Genomic DNA, 18,513 nt, shown 5'->3' with positions numbered 1-18,513 from the left:
GGCGCACTGTAGGTGGTTAATCCAGCCAGGAAAAAGACCCACCCACATGGTTTGATTAACAGCTGATCTCTGGAAGGTTAGAGTCCAGAGCACCAAAGATAACACAAATAAAAACTGAAATATATACGTATATATGTATATCACATTAAATATTTTAAACAACAGCAGGCAGCAGATGGGTGAATTCATCCTGGGTGAACAGTGAACTGATGTAAGCTGCATAAACATGGGTGTGATGACAGCTCCGTGGCATTTTGAGAAGGCGAGGTATAGAAATTCACACTTCCTGCCGCCTCTATTCATCCCTCTGTCCATCCCCTGTTTCCCCAGAGCTGTTTGCCTGCTCCCGTAGAGAAGAACTGAAGTGGAACCACAATTACCGCAGCCTCCTATTGTTTACAGGGTGCTGTCTTCACAAAGGACAGGCTCCACCGGCAGCAGAGACAGAGAGGAATGAGGCTGAGAGTGTCCGGTGCAAAAGGTGACACATGATGTGTCATGTAAAAGCTGCAATAGGTGACATTTTGTTCCTCTGAGGATGGAGCTGCTCAGATTGTAATACTGAGGGTAAATTTGTAGACGTATGTTGGCTGCAGTGTGAGGGATGTAAGGTAAGTCTGTGGTGGATGAAGTCCATAGAGACACACACACACACATACACACTGCTGTCATCAGACACATTTCGCCTGCAGTCCACGTGTTTTTTTTTTGTTTTTTTTTTCTCATTTCTGCTTGATTGTCACGGTTCAGGTGACTTCCTTTTGGATGACTGAGGACAGGTACGTGATGTCACTGCTCGGTCACTCACAATAGAGCCTGCATTGTGCGTTCACACGGAAAACAAAACAAAGCAAACAAAGAGACACGGAAAAGCCTGCGAAAAGTTTCGAGAGCTGTTTCCCACAAACAGCAGATGTTTGACTGTTAAAGGCTAAAGACAAGAAAACTAACATCAGGCAACAAACTCTGAGGAGCTGTGCAGCATACCAACCAACAGCGGTAAGTGCTGTTTTGAGGTACTCAAACATAACTTGCACATTTAGGTGGCATTTCATGCTTCTTTATACCACTGCACTGTGTCAGGGGGAAATTTTGAGCCTGTTATTCCACTACATTTATCTGACAGCTGTAATTACTGGTTGCTGTGCAGATTAAGATTTTAAATACGAAACACTTGATTAATGTCATTCATTTAAAGACATATTATCTAAAATGGGTCAAATCTGGTCCACCTGGCTCAGCTTCAAAATGCTGTAGAAGTAATATTTACAGGCATTATAACAGTATGAAGGGAGCACATTTTGCTAATAATAATTCTGTATTTTTACTTCAGTAAAATTTGAAAACTGGTAGTTTTTACATTTTGGAGTTGCTAACTTCACCTGGAGTAATTGATATGAATATTTCCTCCTGTATGGCTAACCAAGCGGCCTGCTTTCTGAATGAGACATGGAATAAAACGCGCAGTGTAGAGACAAACAACCTTTGACTTTGACGACCTTGCTATTTTAATCAGGCGGACAAATCCTAGTATAGCTCTTTGTTGTGTCTGCAGGATGCGAGGAAAGACTGCATCACCCATGTAATTAAAAGTTACATGAAAATAAGCATGCAATTCAGTAAATGCTGTCATTTTCCAATAGAAAAGTAATGCAAAGCTACAATGCATAGCAGAAACAACTGAAACCTTAAGCATATTGTGTCTTCCCACCTCCAACGCAGCCTAGCAGTCTAACACTGTAAAGTCAAGTCAAGTCAGTTTTATTCATATAGCTCAACATGACAAATCACAATGTGGCTCAGGGGGCTTCACTATCTGTACAGCAAACACCCTCTATCCTTAGACCCTCGTACAATAAATCCTCAGAAAAATTTCCATCAACAAATTCCATCTCCAGGGGAAAAAATCAAAAACAGTCCGGTTGTTTTAATTCAGGCAGAAAGGGTTATACTGTGATAGGATCAGGCATAGGCAATATATGCCTTCAGGCTCTGTTCGAGGCACTGTTTCTTACCCTTCCAGTATTTAACTGTCAGGAAAGTCAATATTTGGCCACATTTCAACATCCACAGGCCACTAAATGTATGTTACACCATATGGATTTATGATAATCATGAGGTGATATCGCACCTTCCATTATCATTAATGATGAAAGCTAATTTCAGCCTGCACTATTACTGTGCAATCAGAGCAGCAACTGGAGCAGGAGCACCAGAGAAACCAGAAACCGGTTTCCTCTGCGTCTGTGTGTGTCCTGCTTAACGCAGTGACATCTTTACCAAAAACCTCTCCAGATTCCAGACACAATGAAGAGCAACAATAGAGATTTCGGCACAACGCACCTACTGCAAAGCTAATGTGCAATCGTGTTAGCGTCGTGAAATATGAGCAGTCACCTCCCTGCACCGTGAACGCTTACTCTGTTTCGCATTCAGGCAGAGGATCTGAAACCCTCGAGAAGAAGCTGAGGAGAAGCAGGGAAAGGAGACAGAAAGAGAGGATTTATCTCTCCCAGCAGATGTTGAGAGTGCTCCTAGGGTTCCCAGTCAGCAGCCGGGACAGTTTACAAGCTGCAAAATAGATTGATTGTCTATGGATCCCTGTTTCTGCGTGGCTGCCAACTGTGAGCTAATTATAGTACACTTCTCCGGCGAAACACTGAGCAGCAACCAAGCACATCCTATTCACGCTCGTGAAAACATGTTGCTCTAAACCCCCTCAGAGGAAAAACATTGTAAACCAGCTCTGCCAGGTGTCACCTTACTGTATATGTTGGAAAACAGCTCGATCCACGGAAATAAACTTAGACTGAACAGTCGCATCGTGGCACTAAAAACATCTGTTGATGAAAGTGTTTCCATGCCTCACCCTGACATTCAGCTGAGAGAAGGTCAGCGACGTGGCGAGAGCAGGATATACTTTTAATCAGAATATTTACTGTTGCATTAAAGCCATGAATGGCTGCAATCACCCGTTCCTCCACTGATCACATGCTGATTCTTCTGACCTTTAAGAAGACAAACGCTACAGTATTCACCAATCAGTTTGCATTCACTGCTCTGCACGCTTTAATTTCAGATACGAAAAAAATATAGCGTCACAGTCACAGAGCCACGTGACTGCCAACTTTGACCAGTAAGGTAGGGCTAAAACTGACAAAGAGAGGAGGCAATGCACATGTCTGATCCAACTTTCCTCATATGAAAAGGTGGAAAGTAATATTATAAGATGATTTATGTAAAATTATGAGATACTTTACTTGAGTATTGCCATAACTTTGATAACTCTGTTTTAATGGGAATAAAACATAGTTTCATTCCCTTTTTGCACCATGATTTAAGAGTCTAGAGCCACAGTAATATTAATATTTTTTATTTAAATCAACACAGCTATATTGCTAAGGATTGTGGGTAATTTCCAAGCATGTGGGCTTGATGAATTGTGAATTTGGGCAGCCCTCGGCACCGTTAGCTCTGCGAGTGCAGTGATCCAGCCAATTCACCACCTTCCTAATTAGCAATAACCATAAGCACAGCTGAGGCTGCTGTTCTGTGGGTATTTGGTCAAAAAACAAAGCACTGGATGGATTGAAATTTAGAAATGATGATGGTGCCGATCCTCTGGGGAACATGAACGTCGGCAACAAATTCAACTGAAATCCACCTGATAGTTGAAACATTTCACCCTCCATAAATGTTGATCTGTCAGTGAAATGCAGAAGTGATTTGGACTCATGCCGTGGTGAACATAAATATCTGTACTAAATTTCTCTGCCAACCCATCTGATATTTATGAAGATGTCTCATTCTGACTCATCCCGCTAATGTGGCCGAAATCGCTTCCAGAACAACATGTGAGTGAATAGCAAGTGGGAAGGCAACCTGTAAACATACCAGCTACCATAAAACTGTCAAACAAGCCACAGAAGCACCACATATATCAAACTGGATGCATGGTGATGTACTTATATACATGCGCTACATGTAATAATAGTGAGTCAGTGATGTGTTTGCATGCATGCATTCATACCGGTGCAGGAGTACTCGTCCACTCTGATGAAGCCTGGCAGACAGTCACAGCGATGGCTGCCGGGCAGGTTGACGCACACCGTGTTGGACTGGCAGTAATGCATCTGGGTCATACACTCGTCAATATCTGCAGACAAACAGAGCAGATGCAGCGGATTGATAACTCGGCAAGCAAGTTCTCGCAGAGACACCTGCAGAGTGATACCTCGGGCAGCCGATGAATTAAGTGGATGAAGCTCATTGAACTGCATCAGCACCGTTGCATTAATCTCAATTCACCTTGTTGCTTACAGTTACTAATGAGGAGGAGGACAAGCGAAAAGGAGAGGAGAGCGAAGTCAGAGAGTGAGAGGAAACAAAGGGATCAGTAGATGTAGATTCATACGAAGAATCTCTCTCCTCCTAATGTAGCTTGAAAGACAATGTATGAGCATTAAAACACAGAGCTCAGAGAGGCAGTAGCTGAGCTGGTTGACTGCTGATGAAATGGGATCAGAAACACACAAGGGAGGTGATATGCAGAGGGGCCTAAATTTGTGTGTGTGTGTGTGTGTGTGTGTGTACGTAGGATTTATGTGGATGTGAGCAGCAGCGAACCAGTTTCCTGAGGCTAACAGGCCTTTCCACCACTTAAGGGAGTCTTGTACGCTACCCTTAAGGGAAGGAGAGAGTGAGGAGGGTATTTCCATATCCTCTCCTTGGATAAATACATTCCAGCTTTGAGGTCTTCGGCTCACACTTTCCCCTTACAACAGAATGAATTTGTATGAAGGATGTAATTGATTTACATGCAACACCCAGAGGTTTTTTCTCTGCAAATTTCATCCTCGGAGAGCGTACAGTAGGAGCGTTGAATTGCACAATCAAAGAGGGAGCGATCGTGTATTCAGGCGTACAAAGCCTTGCCGGCCTTCAGCGTAAAAAGCATTGATCTGCTACATCAAAAACACTGAACTTATTTGAGGACTTTGAGGCTGCGAAACAGTGCCTGAATCCAATTGTCATCTTGTCCTGAAGCACTACTCCACCCTGAAAGCTGCTCATTTGATTACCCTCCGTTGGTGAAAGACACCAAAGCATTCTTCAAGCCTGGTGATGGCCGGTCAGTGATGCCGCCGACACGCGGCCTTAATAATTCAAACTGGAGAGCTCGCCGCTTTTGTCAGCTTTCATTTAAAGTGGGAAAAGCATCTACTGTCAAACCTGACACATGATGAGGCTTTCTGATCTCTGCTGTTCCAAGGTCCTGGTTGTGTGTGTGTGTGTGAGTGCATGTGTTCGCCCTCTGCAGCCTCCTCTGGGAGTGTCGTAGCAGGTGAGGTCTGCTGACAGAACTGGAACTGTCATTTCACACAGGGGGGAATTCATTTTTCTGGATTTGCCGGTGTGTCTCTCTCTGTCTCTCCCTCCCTCCATCCTCCTCCCCCTCCATGGCAGACCTCCTCCTCCTCCCTCCCCCCTCTGAGCTCACTTTCTTCATCTCTCTGCTGCTTTATTCATGCTGTGATGTAGGTCAGGGCTGGAGAGGGGAACAGCTAAAAATAAGGCAGGATAGGACTGTGTGTGCATGAGCATGCATGCAGTGTGTGTGTGTGTGTTTGTGTGCGCCTGCGTGTGCATGTGTGTTTGCGCCAGAGAGAGAGAGAGAGAGAGAGAGAGAGAGAGAGAGAGAGTCTGGTGTTGAGTGTTAGCTGTGAGGCAGAAAGAGACTGGATATGGTGTGTGTGTGTGTGTGTGTGTGTGTGTGTGTGTGTGTGTGTGTGTGTGTGTGTGTGTGTCTGTGTGTGTGTGTCTGTGTGTGTGCACAGCAGTATCTGCATCACCCCTTACTGTACAGAGGTTAATGGAAACAGCTTTATATCCAGCATCAATATTGTCTCCCGCTGACTAAAACTCCTTTATTTTCTTCACTTTAATCAACCCCGATTTTGTGTGTGTGTGTGTGTCCACAGATGTGGTCCTCAGCCAGTGCAGCTGATCAGTCTCTTTACGCAGTTCATTTTCTGGTCTGTTTGAAGCCGACTGGATGAAGCTGCAGCCTCAGAATGAGAGAGAGATGGAAACAGATTCTGGATGTCGGACGTATTCACCAGATGAAACTTTGCAGCGTGGTGAAGACGCAGAGTGCGTGTTTGTGTGTGTGTGTTTGTTTATGTGTGCAGGGTCATACATATATATATTTTTTAAAGGTTTCCAATCAAAAACCTCAGAATTGCTAATTAAGATTCTTTCCAGGTTTTCAGTGTCTGTCAATCAGCATGGAGTTTTGTAAAGCAGAAACATTTGTACAGAAACTCCTCCTCCCAAATAACACTAAAGAGGTGGTTGGGCGCAAAAAATGAAGTAATCCTGTAGCTAATTCCACATTTTAAACTTTTTCTTATAATACACTCTGGCAAATTATTTGAAAACTGAACTTTTTTTGGAGGAAAAACACATCAGACACAATTTATTTTTTCATGCAGAGCATTTTTTTATCTGTCAGCAGGGGTTCTTTAGAAGATTGAAGATAACATAATGTTGTAATATGTAGTCAATCAACACATCTCCATCCGAAAATGACACAAAAAGTGACTCATTCAGATGAGCTGTTCATGATCAGGTTACGCAGTGATACGCCTGCATGTGCAGCTAATGGAAAGCAACCGGAGCTGCCCAGCAGTGCTGAAACAACATGCAATGCAGCATCACGGCCGTACTGTCTGTAAGAGGACAAATGTGATGAATGTTAACAATATTAATATGTAGAGCACCTCCTGCTGCTCCACCCCAACTGACTGCAACATCCGTGAACTTCAGCTGACATCGATCTAAGAGCACAAATTAGCAACGTGCACCAGTTAAGAGAAACGTGACTCTGATAATGGATTTCTTCTTTTGAAAAGGACTGGAGCTGCTTCCATCCAAATGTCATCTTCGCTCCTGATATGAATCTCTGTCTCAGCAGATGTCTCCTTCACACTCACAGCAATCAGCATTCTCCTCTTTTCTGACCTCTCTCTCTCTCTCTCTCTCTCTCTCTCCCTGACTATATTTTCACGCACACAAACTTAATCTCATCCAGCAATTACACACCACGATAATTGAGGCCTGCACAGAGCAACGCTTTCAGCTTACAGGCGTCTGCACACACACATACACACACATGTGCACACACACACACTCAGAGGCTGTGCTGCAATCAGGATAGAATATTTCATTTATTTTCTCTAATGCACTTTGTATTAACAGCTAATCAGCTTTTTTTTCATTTGACTTCACTGGAACACAATAAATAACTGAATCAGTGCGAGCGAGGGAGAAAAAAATCCAACAATGTGCATTTTTACACAAATCGTTACGTCTGTATGCAAGTCTCAATCACTGCACAGTGACTCTTTCCACTGAAATCAAAACGTATGAAATTACAGCAGAGCAACAATTTGACTTAACTTAATGATGGACAGGTTTTGATTGAAGTGTTTTCTCACTATGTCAGGCAGTTACTGGTTTATAACGGACAAACATCTACAAACCGACAACATTTTTACAAAGTGCTCCCGAGCCCGATGTCGTCTTTATACAATGATTTGTTTCACAAAGTGGTGAAAACGGGTCACTTCAGTGGCTGCTGGTTTGGAAACCTCAGTTTTTTGGCAAACGTTTCTTTTTTCTGGTAACATTTCTTTCTTCTGGTGCGTGTCTGGTGATTGACAAGCAGCAGAGTGTAACCCAATGCGGTCCTGATGTGAAAACTGACTCAGCGCAGTGACATGAGGATAACAGGAAAAGTTTCCTCTCATTCCTGTGATGGACTTTTATCCCCGTGTGGATGATGTTTTTATACTGTATTCAAATGAACGTCACGAAAACGGCCTCCTCTGAAGGAGAAAGTTAATCTCAGCCAGCAATTACACACCATGATAATTGGGTCCCATGCACAGCGTTGCTTTCAACAGCTTTGACTTGTGAGGGAGGAAAGTGAGCCTGCATATCTCACACTATGCTCCATTATTCCTGCAGCAACAGGAACTTAGACCGCTGGTGCAAACTTGAAAAGAACTGTGGTATTTATCCTTTAATATGGACTGAGCCAAGGAGAGAGCCAAACGATTTTCATGACGGGGGTTTCATCACCGCGGTGAGGGCACACAGAGGCCTCAGATGGCTGAACTCAATGACTAAACTCTCTTATCTTTCCGTGCTGCAAACAAATCAAACACAAAAAAACAACAATCAACATGCAGCGCAGGACTATACCTCTCTCTGAGGCTGCGTGGCTCCTTTCGGAGCCCGAGGAGAAAAAGAACTACTGATGCATTTAATTAGAGAGCCTTTAGAGAGCAGCAGCTCTTATCGCCATCCTTGTCCTTCTGGAAGACGCATACAGAGCAGGAAGTGCTCTGGTTGAGCAGATTAGAGCCTGCTCATGAACATGCTGTTTGCATTGTCCGTCAGAGAACAGCTCGTGGGCAGGAGAACGGAACGATGGTGTGGTTCTCCATCAGGAGGAAGAAACGGGGTGAGCGAGGTGGTTTAATCTACCTGTCACTCTGCAGCTCCAACAAGGAGCTGCCATTCACTGAGCTGCACACTGACAGACTTTCAGACAGACACTCTGAAGCCTGAAACTGTGACAGAGTCCTTCTGTCAGACGGAGCAGAGCAGTTTACCCAGATGACAGGTGCTTTGAGTGTGTGTGTGTGTGCTGGATGTTCACACAGGTATATTTGCTGCAAAGCTTAGAAAAGTACACCTGGGTGCCCACTAACTGAAATAAATCCATATATCAGGCAGAAGGAGGCGGTGCGGAGTGTGCCTCTCCTCACAGCTGAACGCATTATCGCTCAGCTGAGGTCTTATTGTTGCAAGTGAAATCCTGAAAGCAAACTGAACCTGCGTCGTCAAAGCAGAGAGATGTATATCACGGGAGAAAGATGCAATCCACTGGCGCGTTCTCCCGTGTTTAATAATGACATATTGTCAGCGTGGAGAATGAGTCTGCACAGCAGCCAAACACATCTCATCCAGACAACATACAGCATGAAGCTTAACTCCCTCCACCACAAAAGAAATGATGTAACAATAGATTTCCACCTGTTCTCTGCATTTCATGCTTACATACAGTGATAGTAAAAGTGTATTGTATGTGCTGTGAAAGCATATGGTTTCAGACTATGCATCAAGCACCAGGTCATCTCCTTTCAGATCAGCTGCTTTTCTAGTGGTGTAAAACTGTGGCAACCACCTACCTCCAACATTCAGGCTACGGCAGACCTGTCAGCGACTGTCCTGCCTCTCAAAGGGTAAATCATGGTGACCTACAGCAGTGGCAGCGGGCTGACTGTGCTCGGGTGTTTGGGGTTAAGGGGAATAACAGACTTTTTAACTGATTGATTGTACAAACTCACCCTCGCTTTGACAAACACTGACTTCTTTTCCCACTGCTTTTTCGAATAATCCATCAATAACACAAGGCGGCGTCCACTGTAGAAATTGAAAATTGTTATGTCGACTGGCCGCACTGAATAATGTTGTCATGTCTGGTAATATTTTGTTCAGTTTGACTCATCCGAGATCTTAGATTCTGAATATCTTTTCAGACTTTACACTGACTGGCACCTCGGCCCAAAAATCTCATGAATTCACTCCAATGCACTTTCTGTTGCAGTGAATGACAAAGCTCAGGTAGACGTTGTTAGAGGATATCTTTAAACAGGTAGATGCATCTGTGTGTGTGTGTCCAGCTGTTCTTCAAAATTTGATTTAGACTTCTGATTTCTCCCACCTTTTCTCTGAAAACACCCAGTCTGTGTAACTATCAACACAGAGGTGATTGGTGCAGTGTAGCAGTAAATCCAGACAGTGTGTGGCGGCTTCAAAAGGGGCTTTTCATTGTGTGAATCAGTATGCATTCACCTTTATATTTGGACAGGTGAGTCAATTTTGAGGTAAAAGCAAGAGATCAATAAACATGAAGATATTTTCCTAAAACGCCTGTTAAACCTGCACCTATGAGCTCAGTTTTCCTGGAGCGTGTTAGCAAACATGCAAACACGCAGACACGGAGGCGCTTACACACATGCAAACTAATCAGAGGCACAGGCTGGGATGCACATATGGGTGGTCCCCCAGCCGGTACATGGCTGTAGGCACACACACAGACACAAACACACACACCCACAGAAAGTTGTTCCACTGGCAGGCTGATAATCAGGGAGAGCTGCAGATGCTGTTATGTATGAAGATGGGCTGAGAAGCTGGGAGGTAAACACAGATGCTGACAGAGGAAAACAGCGACAAAAGCTTCCAGCAGGGGTCCGTTTCACAAAGCAGGTTCAACAAACTCTGAGTGTAACCCTGAACTCTGAGTTGATCTACTCTGAGATAGGAAACTCTGAGTTTTCGATTCCACAACAGCAGATTTGAGTTAGTTTGATTAACTCAGAGTAGGTTCACCTCGAGTTAAGCGCGTGCACCGCAACTTTAAAAAGACAGCATCAATGGAACCCCGATTTGAGGAGTCACCATGGCAAAGGGGAAGCGGAAGGCTGCGTACTTCACGCCACTGGAAATTAGACATTTTAATGCGCTCATACAGCGAATATGTTATATATATATATATATGTTTTTAGACGGAAGTCCAACACCGCTGCAGCTGCGAAGGAGAGGGAGACGGCATGGTAGAACATTGCTGCTCGGGTCAATGCGTGAGTATAAATGTAGTCCTTTGAAATCACAATAATATTACAGGGCAAAACTGCTTGAATGGTTGCCTATTAATTTATTTAATTTAGGTGCAATCCCGCGGGGGAGAAGCGCACTTGGCAGCAGCTTAAATTGAAATATAAAAACATGGTTCAAACAGGTAAGACCTCTGCATGATCTCATGGAGGTAGCTACCTCATTTTGATCATGTTTTACAATGTAAAGTAAATATTAAGTGGCTCCCTTTCATTGTAAAATTGGTTATATTGTGTTCATATAATGTTTTGTTTTTTGTTAACGAATGAAATAAAATTTAAAAATGAAAAAAGTGTTCTCATCTATATCATGTTATGTTAAATAATTAAGCCTATATTTAAACTAACACAGACTTTTACTCAACTAACAGAAAGAAGGCAGATGCACGAAGAACGGGTGGTGGCCTAAAACCGATAACTGTCTGGAAAAGCAAGAACATCGTGGTCTGATACCTATCTCCCGAGGAATATTTAATTCTCTGCGCAGTATCGCTTCATCCATGGGATCATGATCAAAAGACGTTAACATGCCATGTTAACGAAAAAAGTCACCACCTACTGTGCCTAATGGACTTCCACTGACTGATATTTTTAATGATTTTTTTAATAACAGACGGCAGAACTATGCCAAAACTCGTCTGCCGACTCAATGAATGAATGAGGAAGTGAAATACGGTGTGTGGTTGAAAGAGGGCGGAGACACAGAGAAACTCGAGGTTCCTTGAGTAAAACCTGGTCCCGACCAGGTTAGGTTGATAGAGTCAGTTACTGCGGTAACTGACTCAGAGTTTAACTTACCTCTGTCTGTGAAACAGGCTTGAGTTACCCCTCTTTCTCTGGTTTGACTTACCTTCCTATGTGAAACGGAAAACTCAGAGTTTCCCTCCTTTCAGGGTTAACATACTCGGAGTTTTCAGTAAACCTGCTTTGTGAAATGGACCTCAGGACAGCTGAGCATAACTTGTTAGCACTTCTTTCTTTGTTTTCAGAACACAAGTAGCGTTTTGGACCAACACTTATGATAAAAAAACCACAACATGTTTGAGTAGCTCAAAGAAATCAATGTTCCTCTGCTGGGATACAGAAGAGGCTGTTTCCATGAGCCCTCCAAACCCTGACCCAGATCTGGCTGTGGTTCAGGCCCGACAGCTCAAAAACATTCCAGGCTTGAGCCTTTACATTAAGATGAGGATCAGCTAACTGTTTTAACTTGTCTCCACTGATTATTCACATCCTAAATCAATTAGAACCATAAACCAACCTGGTGAGAGTAAAAGTTCACAGTTGCTCTCTGAAAAAGTGAAAACAGAACCTCCAGGAAAACTTTCATCCGACACACAGACAACACTTTCTGACCTGGCCACATCCGTCCGGAGTCTCTGTGTGCAGTTTGTGTGCAGTTTGTGTGTTTGTTTACATCGGTCGGCCTGTGTTTTCACCAGATCTGCTGTTTTGTTTTTTCCCCAGGCATAGCAAGCATGCATTACTATTCTATGAGCTGTACAAGTCCAATACACGCACGCACACACGCACACACACACACACACACACACACACACACACACACACACACACACACACACACACACACACACACACACACACACACCCTTGATTATCCCTGTGCCCAGGACTGAGTAGGGTAGCAGCAGCAGATGGTTGAATTTAGCTCTCATTGTGTAAAGTTGCTGCAACACACCCAGCCACCCACACACCCACACACCCACACACACACACACACACACATGCCCATGCACACGCACGCACACATCTAAATTTGTCAGGAAGGTCATCTACATATTACTTATGCAAGTCCAGATGAGAACTTGTTTCAGATTATTGGCCAGATTCAACCATTAGTGAACAGTTGCTAGGTAACGGCGATGCCTCGCGGCTAACAGCCCGCATGTTGTAATTGATATCCCATCAGTCACCATTCACCTTGTAGCTGAGGAGAGGAGAGCAAGGAGGGTAGACGTGGAGGTGCAGGACTGCTTCAACCCTGCTTTTGGTTACTATGGTAAAGTAACATCTTTCACCCTGCTGTCACACAGACAGAGGGAGACACAGAGACAGACTGACACATTCAGACAGGGACAGAAACAGAGGTGGAAACACAAATACGAGAGAAAACTGAGTGAAAATAAGGACGAACAGAGACGGAGAACAAAAACTGAGGCGGAAAAAGATTCAGAAACAGAAAGTGAAGCGATGAGGATACAGACAGAACCCGTGAGACATCAAAGACACAACACTGCACTTGCTTTTACTTCATCGCTGACAGACAGTAATCGGTTGACAGGAGGACTGATATTGGGATATAATGGCAACACTGTGTCGGACCGCTTAATTAGCTTTATTGTTGTTCCCATCCGGAGGCTGCTACCTGGAGCCGATGCTGACAAAACGCTTGTGTTTGTGAGTGCGCGCGGATGTCACATCACGTTTTATCCTGGCATTCTTTTTAATTTCGGGCTCAGTTTTAATTTGGAGCTGGTGGCGGGTGTTAGGAGACGACGCTCGCTCACGAGTCACTTTGGGTTTGTGTCAGAGGTGTGAGCCAGGTGGAAAAGGAGGATTCAGCTTTTTCAGATGAAAAGTTAACGTCATTGATTATTAGTTTAGGAACTGTAGTGACGTGCTGAGAGTGCTGTACTTGTTTTGGATTTCTGGATGTGTTTTTGAATTGCTATCGTTTCGGAAGATGCAGCCAGTTTCTCCTAATCGAAATGCTTTGCAGTATGTTTGTCCTTATCGGCCACCGTAATCAGAAGACGCCTGAAATGCCAGAGGGGTCTCTCTCGTAGTGTCGAACCCTGACTCTGCAGTTCCCCTCACCGCTATGGATGAATCGTTTTTGCAGTTGCCTTTGCTGTCATCAACCTGTTTCCAGCGGCAACAGAGGCCACATATTGTTCTCAGGGGTTGGTGCATCTATAAAGAGTGTGAATATTGGACTTGAATTTGTCAAATGGCCAAAAACACAACTCCACATGAACTCCACTGTTGCTAAATAATGTGTCACATTTGTGTCTACAGCTTGTTGCGTTACCCCAAGTGGCCAAAAAACAAATAAATCTACAGGTTTAATGTTAAAGGTGTTTGAATTGAAATACAAAGGACTAACTATCTGCTTTGTCATGTTTCTGTCCCTGCTGTTGGGAGGCTTTTTTTTAGTTTCTTTGATAGTATGACAGCCTGAGAGATTTTTAGCTCAGGTCCATGAGGCACCAGCAAAGCCGCTCACACAGAGTCTCATAATAAAAACACAACGTTTGAAAGTTTTGTTCTTTGGTAGCATCAAAATTTACCTTATCGAATCAAGTTTGGGACAAAATGTAAGATTTGATCATAAATGGCTTCTACTTTTCATATGTCACTTTATTATTTGTAGAGGAAATTCATCAAGATCAATCAAATCTGATCACTGACGGATTAAACATGCAACAATCGCATCATGATGACATGTTTACATTATACTCTATATTATTACATTACATTATTTCATGTACCAGCATGTCTTTATTCTAAGATACTGCTTTGCATATTTATGTGAGCAGGAATTGTTATGAAAAAACTTAGCATATTAATTCTAATTTATTGATATCATCCACTTGCTGCTTACTTCAGGTCAACAATCCCATCCTGTGGAACTAAAAATACATTTTGTTAATTAAGACTTCAGGGCCTTTTTTTCCTTAGGATTTTTCACAGACTCCTACATTTTTAATTGAGTTTGTAAATGTTTTTACATGCCCCGCTGCTGCCGTGCCCCATTTTCCTGAAAGGTAGATGTGTCAGCATGTGGCCCAGCGGGAGGAACAGCCAAGTGACAGTTGAGTGGCTGAGAAGAAGGCTGGAGGAAGCAGCGCACCACACACACACACAGACAGACACACACACACACACACACACACACACACACACACAAACACAGACTTATTTGTCCTCGTGCCCGGGACTGTCGGGAGGGCAGGGGCAGCAGATGGTCTGCAATAGCTCTCATTGTCTCAGGATGCTGCATGAGGGAGCATGGCGTGCCCTGCTCGGCCCTGGCCTGGAGACGCCATCGCTACGTCCTGCGTCAGTGTCACAGTCAACCTCTTCGCCATAATTAAGGCCAGCCCCTCTGGTTCCACCTGACAGCAGAGAGCAGCTGGAGGACAGAGGAGGAGGAGGAAAGGTCGAATCCTCCAGACGAAGGGCAGCTGAGCGGCTCTCGTGTTCCGACACGTGAACTAACACGCACATACATGTCCTCTGGTCACATGACCAGGGGGAAACTTCTTAGTGCCACAATCTCAACTCTGACTCAAAGCCTAAATCCTTAACCAGCATCAACCTTAAAGTGGATCTCTAATGGCTGCCAGGCCACTTCAAATGAGTCAACAAGCGATGTAAAAATGTAAAAACCTGTTTGCATAATATTTTGGTAAAGCATTTAAAAAAACTGGAATACTTCACACTGTACAGACATTTTCATAGCATTACAGTTAGATTATTGGAGCGCATGAACACTTACTGTTAAATCGCTTATGTTCCATTGTGTCCCTGACACATGACTGTGTCTCTTTAGCGAATGTTGGTGTCTTCTTATGTATTGATTGGTTTATTTTAGCCTCAGTGTGTTTCACTGGATTTACCAGTATGTGCACACGTCTTGTACAATCTAACACTTCCTGGTGAACAATGACTTGGTCACTTGTAGGTCAAAAGACATTTAGATTTAAAACTGGGCTCAGTTTGATTGAAAAGCAAAAGTCTATTAGATATGTTGCATGGTTAGAGCCATCCATCCATCCATATAAAAGCTGCTGAAACAATGGCTGCACGGCAGGTAACCTGTCAAACGTGGCTCGCTGATGTCTTTTCACTTCATGTACATTTGCACTTATGTCGATTAGTGATGACTGCCCCTGTAAGCGTGAAATCTAAAAGTATATACGTACATACAATATAAAATGTTTAGGATTTCTGGACAAAATTGTGTAAAAACTGTGAAAAAAAAATGTTGTGAATGAATTATCTTGATTTTTTTAGGGTCACTGTGGCAGATAGCGGAAATAAACTGGATGCACAACACCCAGAGGTATTTTTCGACCTTTGTCCTAATTTAATCCGAAATCTGATCTTAATCCTAATCCCTAACTATCCCTTTTTAAAAAGCGATGACCAACCAAAATGAGCTGCCTCGGGGGATTTTGCTCCTCATCCAATCCTCAAACGCATCTCCCACACAGAGTTCGTCAATCTCTCAGCTTTGGCAAAATGCTGAGTTGGGTTTGAAAAACTCAACTCTGGGGACTCACGCGGAGGTAGAAACTGGAAACTCCAAAGTAACAACTGTAACGACGATGCAGACGGTCCGACAAACGAGAGCAGCTGCTGACTGCATCAAGCGCACGTTCACTCCTGTTCCTCTACATCGCAGGTTTTCTTTCGAGACGGGACATTGACAACTAAGTTTGGTAAAACATGAGCCATGCAGGAGGCGCCACATCTGTTCCTGACAACATCCACGCTTGTCATCTGCTCTGCCAGCTGCAAGACAGCCCTCTCCCAAAACTACAGAGCGAAGGATGCATTATAATCAGTCCCGAGAAGACGGTGCAGCTGAATCCACTGGTGACCCGTGTATATGAACAACATGTTGCTTAACAGATGCAGACAGTCACATCAAAGTGCTCAGTCCATCATAACTGCTCATTATTTGAGACACACTGTGCTTTTTCATGATTAAAGCATCGTGATTCCCCAGTTTTCCCCCCTGTCACATCTCACATGCTGTCTGGTGTAGAGTATTACCAGACGACAGCACTTTATTTTACTTTCTATAGATTTTACTCCTTTTCCTTGTGAAAAATTGAACTTGATGGGATTCCGTAGCCAACGGCAAACAAACTACAATATATTAAGAAGATTCGCATCAAGATGCAAATTGATATGAGAGGTCCCTTAATACATTTTTATCTAATAAAAACAACTTTTCTTGAGTCGGTCCTTAATAAATGTGTTTCATTTTGTAAAAAGTCCTTTTTGAATCTTTTTTTTTTTTCATGAAAAGTGAATACAGGCCTCACACTGCAGCCCTGTCTCCTAAAATCATGTTTATATGGTTTTGCCGAACGTGTTTTGGAAGAAAACATAATTACAGCCTGCATTATGTTCACCAGCAACATTTTTCCCAGAAGTGCTATGTTCTTGTACCACACACGAGTTGTAAGGAGGTGGCTGGAGCGGGTAGCAGGTTTCCAAAATGCAAAGACTTGGTGGAGACCGGGGACCCACATGTGGTTAGGTTTAGCCAACAAAAACACGCAGGTAAAGGTTAAGTAAAGATTGTGGTTTGGTTAAATATTCAAAAAGTAAACACGTCATATATTGTGTTATTGTTGACTTTTTCCGTATGTAACTAAGATGGGATCAAATTAGTGGTATATTATAGTAATTCTAGAAAGCAGGGTTGCCATAAATGCGGGGGAGACACAAAAATACAAACTGAAAGCACAGATCCAGACTATTTAGTTTATTCTGCTGGCGCTTCATTCATAGAAATCAGCTGCAATATGCAGGTTTATATATCAAAGTCACAATATTGAGCATCCATCAAAAGTGCCACACAAGGGACAAATCACGGGGGATTATCAATATAAGGATTCATCAGTGTGCAAGTACAGAGAAATCTGCATTCAGCAGGGCAAACATTTTTTAGCGTTTGTACTTAAACCCTAATCAAAGCTTACCGGAGGCACAGACAGACCCATTCTGTTGTTTAGTTTGGAGGATCTGTTGCTTTTGTCTGTAAGACTCAACTGTAGCCTCTTTAGATCCACTTACATGTAAAACGCTGAATTCACTGATGTGCTCACCTTTCTTTTTACCCAGAGCTAGACAGCTGGATCTCCTTTTTTATTTTTAACCATCACTGACTTTAACATTCGCTGTATTTTAAAAGTCTCCCTATGATCCATCATGCTGTCTTTGTTTGCCCGAAGACAGCTTAAAAAGTTACAACCTCCCGTCCAGAGGACAAGCTAGCTCTGAAAAAAGAAATTAAATTTGACGGACTCCACAAAAATGTCACTTTACAATATAATTTGACTTCTAAGCCTCGATTTTAGACATGTTTCTTTCAGTCAAACGCTCTATTTAACTTCCACTCTGAAATCCCTCTGTATTATTATGCAAATGTATTCCCATTTCCTTACTGCAGTCATTCTACTCATTAATGCACCTTGTTATGTTGTCACTGATTAACTTCGGTGCCCCTCAGAGTCTTCAGAGTGTGAAAGAATCTTCACAATATTCTCTTTAATGAATGTGATTGATGACGGATGGGCAGGTGTTCAGGAAGCTGTCAAATATTTGCTTAATGGATGATACTGGCAGTTGTGCACGGTGTTGCACGCTTTAGACAAATAATGTATGCATGTAATTACATTGCTTCCATTTTTATAACTCACAGTAAAACCCTGATTCCAAAACAGCTCGGATGGGCTGTAAAACATAAAGAAATCAGAATGCAATAACTTGCTAATGCTTTTTTTGACAATAAAAGCATAAATACAATATGTTTAATCTTTGACCTCATTAGCCTAGTTGATTTTTGTGAATATATGTTTTTTTCTGAATTTGCAGCAAAACGTTTTAAACAAGTTGGGACAGGAGCAACAAAAGACTGGGAAAGATGTGGAACGCTCCAAAAACACCTGTTTGGATCATTCCACAGGTAAACAGGTTGATTGGTTACAGGTGATAGCAT

The 18,513-nt window shown here is 43.0% G+C and overlaps 1 protein-coding gene across 1 annotated transcript in view; it reads right to left on the bottom strand.

Moving 5' to 3' along the window:
- LOC121603868 (protein kinase C-binding protein NELL1-like) overlaps positions 1 to 18,513 on the bottom strand; it is a 233,413-nt gene that overhangs the window by 63,766 nt on the left and 151,134 nt on the right. The window contains exon 13 of the mRNA XM_041933140.1: positions 4,031 to 4,156. Coding sequence (XP_041789074.1) covers positions 4,031 to 4,156 — 126 coding nt within the window. The remainder of the gene's footprint in view (positions 1 to 4,030; positions 4,157 to 18,513) is intronic.

This window comes from Chelmon rostratus, chromosome 1 (assembly GCF_017976325.1).
Source record: "Chelmon rostratus isolate fCheRos1 chromosome 1, fCheRos1.pri, whole genome shotgun sequence".
In the NCBI taxonomy this organism is placed as follows: Eukaryota; Metazoa; Chordata; class Actinopteri; order Chaetodontiformes; family Chaetodontidae; genus Chelmon; species Chelmon rostratus.
Note: the sequence above shows the minus strand (reverse complement) of the source record. Positions and strands in the feature narration are given on the sequence as shown.